This window comes from Morone saxatilis, unplaced genomic scaffold, assembly GCF_004916995.1.
Source record: "Morone saxatilis isolate NCDOM2014 unplaced genomic scaffold, NCSU_SB_2.0 Contig24, whole genome shotgun sequence".
NCBI classification, from domain to species: domain Eukaryota; kingdom Metazoa; phylum Chordata; class Actinopteri; family Moronidae; genus Morone; species Morone saxatilis.
This window is the reverse complement of record NW_023339807.1, coordinates 2366301-2376046: the sequence shown is the minus strand read 5'-3', so window position 1 is coordinate 2376046 and position 9746 is coordinate 2366301. Positions and strand designations below refer to the sequence as shown.

Here is a 9746-nt window from a genome sequence, read left to right as displayed (position 1 = left end):
AAACATAGCAAATACAATAGGGACCTAAAATTGTAACGATGCAACAAGACGAAACAGACAAGAGAGGAAGACTGGATCCTATTTGAAGTTTCAGATAGCTGTGCACAGAAAAAGCTGGTAGAAATGTCAGACATAGCTGTAGCTGACTTTGCACTTTCACCCATGGTACCTCCCTCCCCTGTGTTGTTAGATCAGGAGGAGGAGGATAAGGGAACAAGTTAGACCGTATTTAGGTCCCCGCATTCACATTTAATTGGATAAATTTATATAACTACACCCAAGTTAAAGACGAGTCATCAAAAATATGTTAACGTTTTACAGGAAGAGAAACCAGAAGGATTTTGAACTACAAATGCTGAGCCCTGCTTTAAAAGAACAACACAAGGAGACCGGATTTACATCTTGTTGTGTCTTTAAAGGGGTTAGCCATCATGGTATAAATGGTACTCCGCCTTCATATCAGGACTGAAGCACAGCGATATTCAGCATTACTTACGGATACACAAAAAAAGAGCATCAGTGTCTGGCCAACTCACCGAAGTCAGCGAGTTTGAGCTCTCCGGTGTCGCTGATGAGCAGGTTTTGTGGTTTCAGGTCGCGGTGAAGGATGTACCTTTGGTGGATGTAGGACAGGCCTCTCAGTAACTGGAACAGGAACAGCTAGAAAACACAAGTGAACAAAGGGAAATGACTATTTTTACAGAAGTATATTTGACCATATGTACAAACAACATGGTGAAGACAAAAATGATAAGGAGGGCAGATTTCTCAGAATATCAGGCAGAATATCAATACTCTTTTAATAACTCTCCTCTCATTTATCTCTGCCTTCATCTACATATCTCTGTGGCACATTAAACTGAGCAGCTGCTGGCTGCAGAGATGTGTGTAAAAACCTATCCATCATTAAAGTAGGGCTGTGACTTCATTCCAGACTAAATGAGAACAGGCGTGAGCCCCACATGTTATTTACAAATAGTTCAATGAAATGCTGTCTCTATCACAAAGTCATAAAAACCAAAATCAATAGTGAGTCATCAGCCAGGAAGAACACAGCCATCATTTCCTTCACTTGCACTATTAAACATTGATCAAACAGATGAGATATCACAACGCCCATCTGATTCCACAGCTGTGGCATTAACCGTAAATTAAAATGTCTACTCCTGATTCAAAATCACCTCTTCCGTACATAAATTGTGGCTTCTGATATCGACTTTGCTTTGTGTAGAATATATGTTACAGGATTGTTTTAGAGAGTGGAAAAGGTGACAGCAGAAATGCATGGAGGTGTGACAGATTTTGCTGAAATCACATCAAACATATGGAGTTGAGCGTGGCTGCTGCCTCCTTTTCATTTTCTGTGAAGGGCAGCGAATCAATTGCACAGAGAGGCAGGAGACAGGACTGCTGACAGCAGGGGGCAGGAAGGCAGTACAGCAAGAAAAAGTTCAAATCAGCAAATCAACGCACACATTTCTGTCCCTCACCAAAAATATTAGTTTCCAGAACTGACCCTTTTATGTAAGTTAATGATGGATTCTAGCATTGCGGTTCAGCAGTTTTTGGTCCTGTACTGGACATTATAGAGGAGACTAGCTATCATAACTCAATGAGGTATGTCATTGATTACCATGTCACTGACATTTCCCCCCGAGTTGTACCATCTATATACTAAAAAAAATACATTTTACTAGGGATGTGCTTCTCAATCACTAAGGCCAATGCAGCCAACAATCTGATACATTAAATATACATATGAAGCAACTACCAATGAGATAGAATACAATTCCCCATTGTGATGCAGTGCAGTTCATTTGATTCAACACAATGTTGGGTTTAGAGAGGAGGAATCAATCTCAATGTACAATTATTGTTCACATTTCTGAATAATATTAAGTGACTAATGAAATACATTTTATAGATGCTTAGATATTAGAAACGATGCATCCTAAGTTCATACTGAATTGTATCTGATGCACACTTATTAAATCTGGCTGGAAGTGGAATTTTAAAGCTGCAATAGGATCAATATTTTTACATACAAACTAGATCAAATTAGTATGTGTTATGTGAAAGCAGTTACTTGTAGTGATGAACACAAAAAAAGATGAGCCTCTGAGCTTTACAGAATGTTTTAGCCTCTTTCAGCTCATTGTTTTGGTTTTCTAGTCCGCTTGTTTCCAGCAGCAACAGGGGGCTGTGAAAAATCTCTGATAAAGCCACAGTTAGTTTAGTTGACTAATGAACACAGTGGGGCCTTTAACATCTAAATAGACCAAAGCTGAGTTAAAAGGAGAGTAAATACTTTCAGAACAAAACTCAAAATAAGTGCTAATCTTGCCCCTGTCTGCTTTATGTGTAAATTAACTTATTTGACACAAAAACTTTATGAGGTGATAAAGTGTCAATGTTGTGTTGTTGTAAAATGTGTTTACAACTTCTTACACTGCCCGGAAGTTGCCAAAAAATATTATGCAGCTTTAACAACATGAAACAGCAAGTAAATTAAATCTGCCATTAAATTATATCAGTGCTCTTGGTTTCACATCCATTCACACTCTTTTCCAGCTCGGTAGATGTAATCACTGTTGTCTAAAAAATGTCTGTGCAGCCTGGTACAAAAACAGTTTTGGTCTTTGTAGGTGATATCCCTGTTTGTGACATCTGTACTGGGGTTAATTTAAAGTTATGCATAATCAAGGGCATGGACACTGACTGATAGGTGGGTGCTGTCACAGGTGGCTGTTTTCAGTAACCAGGGTTTATTCAACCTGCCTCTGCTCCACCTCTTTGCCCACTTTTGGATTAGCCGGGAGCCGGCAGAGTCAGGACTGCCAACATGGCGACAGCCAGGGCCGACCACACTGAGCTTTACAACGGCTCTTCAGAAACCTATGGGTGACATCACAGAGACTACATCCATTTTAATTACACAGTCTATGAACAGAACCCAGGTATTCCAGTTTCACTTTGTCTCTTCGTTATAATCAAGCAACTCTGGTGTGCTTCAGGCTCATGCATGCTCATGAAAGAGATATTTCACCTGTAAAAACTGCAGATCAGGAACTAGAAACCCTAACTTTATGTAATAATTGAAATATTTTAATGAAAGCTGCACTAAAGACTGGAGGATTTCACTGAAAAATATAATAATTATAATAATAATAATTCATTCATAAAAACACAAAGATTTAATTGTACTTAAATTTACATTTTTACTGCCAATTATGAATGCATTTCTGCTAACATATCATATGAATAAAGATTTAATTGTACTTAAATTTACATTTTTACTGCCAATTATCTCACTGCTGAAATTAAACACACTCCTCCACCTGCCTGCGGAGCTCATAAAGCAAACTGCATCCAAATTTAGTTTTTAATATGTGCATACTGCATGAAGTGCTGCTGGCAGTATGAGCTTTCAAAACTGAATATCAACAAAATTCTAATATGTACCTAAAGTTGGTGCTACATTACACTTGTTTTGTTTGCTGTGGCAGATGTCCCCCCCCAACACCCCACCCCCCCACACAGTCGTGTCAATCAACAAATAATGAGGTGTGCACGATCCAGCATTCCATTTTATTCCAATCCTAGCATTCCCCTCTTATTTCTCTCCTCTCACTGATACTATAGTCTCGGCCAATTAAGCTGATTGAAGCACCGTGGAGTCCAATCAGGGACGGGCCCTGTCTGGCATCTGGAGTCACCGGGTCAACAGTTTACTATTCCAGCACTCAGTGGGTGGGAGATGAACTGCGGTGCGGGAAATTAGCATGGGAAATGTGTGTTTACTCATGTATATCAAAACACACTTCTGAAAAGCCCTCGCCTTGTTAGGGGTGCGACTGCACGCTGATAAAGAGAGAGAAAAATCACACTTTTGTTCTCTTCAGTCAGCTCTTCAATTCAAACATCAAAACCTTCCTCTTAAGAAGCTTTCTGTTTGGCTTCGACTGAAACGGCTCAGTGCCATTTGCATTCCGGTATTTGATGAAAAGTGAAGTCCTGAGAGCAGTTTGTGAAGGCTATTCAGACTGTTGTGACAATAATAATACTCTATACTGTTCTCAAGATGGCCAATTTTAGAGTTAAATTATGTAGGTAGTCAACAACTGGCCATATTTATACCCATGCACAGTTGAAATAAAAAGTTGGTTTATGTCTCTGTTCTTCTTCTTACAAGTCAAACAGGCTCAGCATGGTTGGGGTGAACATTTGGCTTGTTGGCACAGACATCTGCTTGCCAGACGAGCTCACCCAACTATAATAAGTGACTATGAGACGTCCATCTGTGTGAATGTATTGAAAGGAACCCTGCAGTGAAAGATGTGACTGCACAGATTAACCATAGAGTGAGCAGGAAAAAAAACACACAAGAAATAGCAGGTGACAAAAAGTACCTAAAGGAGAGGTGATGGCGTAAAATAAAATATATAGAAACAAAAAAAGGAGTGGTCACTTTTATTACTTTCAACAATTGCCTCCTCCAACAAATGATGGTCACCTGGGTGAATATGGATGTGATTCATTCTAATGCCCTGTTTACACCACAATGGTTGTGCTGGAAATGGAAAGGTTTGTCCGTTGTGTTTTTAAAAAGTGTAGTATGCATGCCAGGCCAGTAGATGGTGGTGTAACTCAACACGGCAGAAGAACCTACGTACAAATGCTTCCCTCTACAGAGTGTAAACACGAAGAGAAGATGGTGAGTGCAAGCTCAAAAACTTTGTCTGGACTGACAATAAAGTGGGGTTGTTACTCATAGTGACCCTGGACTATAAGGCATGCAAATTTCAAGAAAAATACTGATTGGGAATCATGTCAGTCAAAATACATGGATATTTTGGAGGACCGAATACAGTCTCCGTGCAGACAAGGAATAAAGTACAGCGATGGTTTTATTGCCGATTTTTGCTCCTAAGTTGCTAAGTTGAGGAACGTTAGCTGCACAAGCTAACTAGCTAACAGCATCCAACATTACTGTTGGCGACAGTTAGCTTCTTTTAGCAACAAGTTCATCTTGAAACTCTGTAAATCGCCTCTGCCAGAAACACTCAGCTCTGGTAGCTAGCCATGCTGTTGCTAGCTTGCTAACTAATGAATCTTTGCTCTGTGTCACTTAAAGTGAAGATTAATTAACGGGTGAATGGCATGATATTATTGGTTGAAATTGGTTAGTTCATGCTTTGGAAGCCCGCATCACATAGGGGTACAATAAAAGATGCAATCTTAAAAGGTAAAAAAACAAAAAAATATTTTTTCACCTGGACTTTAAATAAAGCTTACAAGAATATTGTCTGATGCCAGTAAATACTATAGTACCCATAAACATAATTCACTGTTGCTATGGAGAGGATACTGGGAAACATTGTGGCACTTTCCACACTTCACACTTCCTTTTTGTATGACAGCTTTTCTGTTAGAAAAAGACAAAGACGAGATAACTCTGGCGACAGCCTTGACAAAGCTTGTCCCGAGCACCTCGACTGTTCTCACAGTCTGATTAGTAATCATCATGAAGAGTAAACTGACTCATTGGTAAAATCAGTGCAATCATTAGCTGTCATTAGCTGTCATTAGCTGTATAGCAACAGAGTTTGAAGCTCAGTGATTGGATGTTTCCTGCTGCAATGCGCTCCGGGACTTGGCTTCCCTCTCAAAGTTGTATATAGTTGTATACAGTCTTGTACTTTTTCATTTTTTCAATGCAGTGTCTCATTGTTTGTACTATACCAGGATACTTTAATGCCAGTCTAATTGTTGGAAGTACTTCAATGGCTGCCTTTCCTCACCCACAGGAAGAAAATAACCCTGTTCACCTGAGGTTTAACATTGTAAATCAGAATGTTCTTTCATTGAATAGAAAAAACCCTAAAGTATGTTTGTGTGTGTGTCTGAGAGAGAGAGAGAGAGAGTCTAATCATGATATATTATTAGTTCATAACTGCAGGAGAAACAAGCTGCGTGATCGTAGTTAAATCATCCATTAACATAATCTATCACCTGAGGAGTGACCCTAGTGCATGAACAACAATCCATCATCAGCACACCAATAAACACACTGCCACCTCTCTAATGATGAAATACTTATTGCTATCACCCCAAGGCACGCACAACTCTCGATCAAGATCAAAATTGGATCTGCTTGCTGTTATCTGTCCATAGAATGGAGTGGAATTTGGCTCTTTTATCTTATATTCAATGTGCAGCAAAGCATGAGGCAATGTATCAAAGTGACAGCAGCACACTGGGGCTCATAGTCTCACTCTAGATCTATACATGTATGTTGTTCTGTGTTTCCTTTATCAGAACCTTATCAGTAATGTAAATCCACTGGAAAACACAAGTGTGCTCAGTAAACCTAATGCTACTTTGTATATTAGACTTTGATATTTAATGTGTACAATAAAGTGTGACATTATCCTGATGACCTACTACTGTACATCAAATGTCTACATGATTTACATAGCATTAAGCAGGCCACTGTAGATAACCAATGAATTACATCTCCAGTCTTGTAGTGCAACAAATTTGAGTAATTTGATTATTAACATATGCTGATTTAACTCCAAATTAAATCAGATCAAATCATATCCACTAGCTATACTGGAAGCCCAGAAACACTGGCCATTTCCCCCAGAGGCTAAATTGCTGTCAAATGTTAGCTGATGGGTTCCTAAAAAAACGCTGAAAAAAATAAATAAAAACTATTGGGTTAAGGTAATTGCAATAATGCTTTCATCATTATAAAGAAAACACTGCGGGGAAACCACTGTCAGAGTATTCCCAACCATCCGCTTAAAGGAACACCCTGCTATGCTAACTTCAGAATGCTAATTCCACTTCTGCCTCTCAGAAACAACTGCACAGCCACAAGAGTAATTTTATGCAGTTGAAACAAAAGCCAACTTAAGTCTTTTTGTCTCTTGAACAACCTGCTGACAAGACCAATAGACCAATCAACATTGCCAACAGACCGGCTGACATCGCCATCCAATTTGGCCGGGTGAAATGTAAATGCTCTATGTTGTATGAGCTCAAACTGCATGAATAATGAATTTAAATCCAGACCATCATAGTACGGATGAATTCAACACTGAGAAAGACTCAAAACACAAACCTTTGGATTCATTGACAAAGCAGTGTTTTGCTGAAATTAGTAATAGTGGTGAAATCAGTGAGGGAGAGCTAAAACGAAGCAGTGTTAAATGGAGTGAGAAGGGTCTACCATCTGCCAGCAGGCATGGAAAGAGCCCTAATCTTTTCCACTAAGCATCTGTACAGTGTTGTCCTTAATGGGCTGAATCAAGAGACAGCATCAACCTGCACTATGGCACTGGCAACACAGGACTATAAAGTCCCAGATATACCCAGAATTGTCTTTGGCTTATGTTTTAATGAGGAGCTGTTTTGTACTGCAGGGCCTCTGTGTGCAAATATAGGACTAGTGAAACACCACTACACAGACCAAAAACGTCACAGACCAATCGTCTTTGATGTCATTCAAACATTTCTTTAGGGATGTTTTGAAGTCTGAATTTGTTTCCTGGTTGTTGGCATATTGGTACTCTCTGAAGCCACAAAATCTATTTTTGGTTGAAGACAACGTCTTGATGCAGTGGGGAAGAGGAAGGCGTAACCACCACAGCTGACTGTCATAGGGTGAGAGACCTGTCAATCAATCAAAACATACTAGAATACATTCTATAAACCACTAGTAAAACAACTAAACTGAAGCAGTCAATCTAAATATGGTGCTTCTTCTTTCTCTGACTTCATGTGACTTTTATTGTAGCAAATGTCATTGTCTCTACCATTGTTTGTTTCTACTATGAATGCTAATTCCCATTTGTGAGCGCAAGAGCAAGGACAGAACTACATGCACAACTCAGCTCATTAAATCAGGAATTTCTGAGTTAACCACCAGGATGTTGCACTGCAGCCAATAAACTAGTAAACAGCAGTGGTAACCTCAGACACGTTCCCTTATAGCCTGCTTTACAAGTTGTGATGTTTCAGCAGATGAACAAATGGCAGAATATAGTACACAGTTCCATTTAATTTGCATGTCCCCAATATGGCAAGTGTTAAAGCAGTGATTGATTTTTTTTTTTTTTGATTTGTGACCCATTAAAGTAAAACCGTATCTATTTATCACGCCTCATCACATTTGGAGAAGTTGGTTTACACCACTAGCACTGCAGCGGGACTGGAATAAGGATCATAGCCAAAATGGGTAGAGCGAGCAACACAGCTGCACTCAACAGGGTCCCAGTGACCACGCCCAAGACCGGACAAAGCCTCTGACACCACTGGAGGCCAGGTGATTTACAGTGGCTCCAGCCAGGATTGTGGTACTACGAAGACATAGCGAGTTCAGGCAGGGACAGGAGAGGCGTGAAGCAGGAGAGAATGAACACCTGGTAAATGCAACTTGGTCATGCCATAATTTCCAATTTAAAAGTTAGGAAGGGTTGACTGAACACAGCATAACACAGCAACAATGTATCTGGTTTAAAATGTGGTTTTGAAATGCGAGGGACACCTGATGTAGCTTTTTAAACAGCTTTTGTGAATGCTCACTTGCTGACTGTATGTAGTGCCCTTGAGTATGTGTGTCGAAGTGCAGATCAGCTACTACCCAAGACTGATGAACATAATCCAAAGTAATATTACAAACATGATCCCATCATGTCATCCCCCTGCTCTCAAATTACAATGGTTCTAAAAGCTTCTAAGGGGATGTGCCCGGGATGTATAATGTAATTTGGAACAAATATTCCTAAAAATTGTACACACAGCAGCAGCGTAAACAAAAAGCAGCTCCTGCACACTATCAGCACATGCAAATGTATTGAATAGCTACATTTTGCTAAAGCAACAGCAAGTTAATGTCAGAGTAACCAAGAGAGAATTTTAGTCTACTAAAGTCTACAGGGAAAATCATATTCAACATATACCATGGATAGTATACTGCATATATGAAGTTTCCATTGAAGAATAATATTAAACAGTGTGTTTAGTTTAAACAGTAAACTCATAAACTCAACATAACTAACTAAATTTTACTTGAACACTACTTAGGGAAAAACAAAGACATTATTATTGAGCAAGTGCTTGACTGAAATGAGTATCAGGTACAGATAATGTACTTCTTAAGAGACAGAGTATCAAACAAGTAAAATGTGTCGGTATCCGTACTCAGATAGATAGATAGATAGATAGACATATTTACACAAAAAAAAAACAGAACACCAACCACCATAAATAGTTCTCTTAGTAGTTCAATTAACATCATTGCTCTAAAGCTCAATTCTTTAAATAGTTTCCTAATAAATTTAGATAAAGATAAATATAACTTCCGATCCACCAATGAAAATTTCAGGCTTAAATTAACAACTTCCTGCTCACTTCGGGTTTAATTTAGTTGCTTGAACAGATACAAGATCTGTAAAACAATAATGTAAAATACATCACAACACAATCTTATAAAGTGAAAAGAATTTGGACCTGATCATCATGGGTCCTCAGCAATGACCCCATGGGGGCGCAGCAAATTACTGTTTGATAATATAGAATAAAAAAATTAATATATAAAACTGTCAATTCTTCTTATTTTCATAGCTTATTATTGTATGCACGATAACAATGTACGTTTATACATACTAATATTACGCCCTACAAATTATTGTAGACCCAGTTTAATATGTAACAATGTATATACACCGATCAGCCAT

General features: G+C 38.9%; 1 protein-coding gene across 2 annotated transcripts in view; it reads right to left on the bottom strand.

Moving 5' to 3' along the window:
• Window positions 1-9746, bottom strand: part of cdk14 (cyclin-dependent kinase 14) — a 202912-nt gene that overhangs the window by 115389 nt on the left and 77777 nt on the right. For both annotated transcript variants that reach the window (XM_035672792.1, XM_035672793.1), the window contains one exon: window positions 537-660. In XM_035672792.1, coding sequence (XP_035528685.1) covers window positions 537-660 — 124 coding nt within the window. The remainder of the gene's footprint in view (window positions 1-536; window positions 661-9746) is intronic.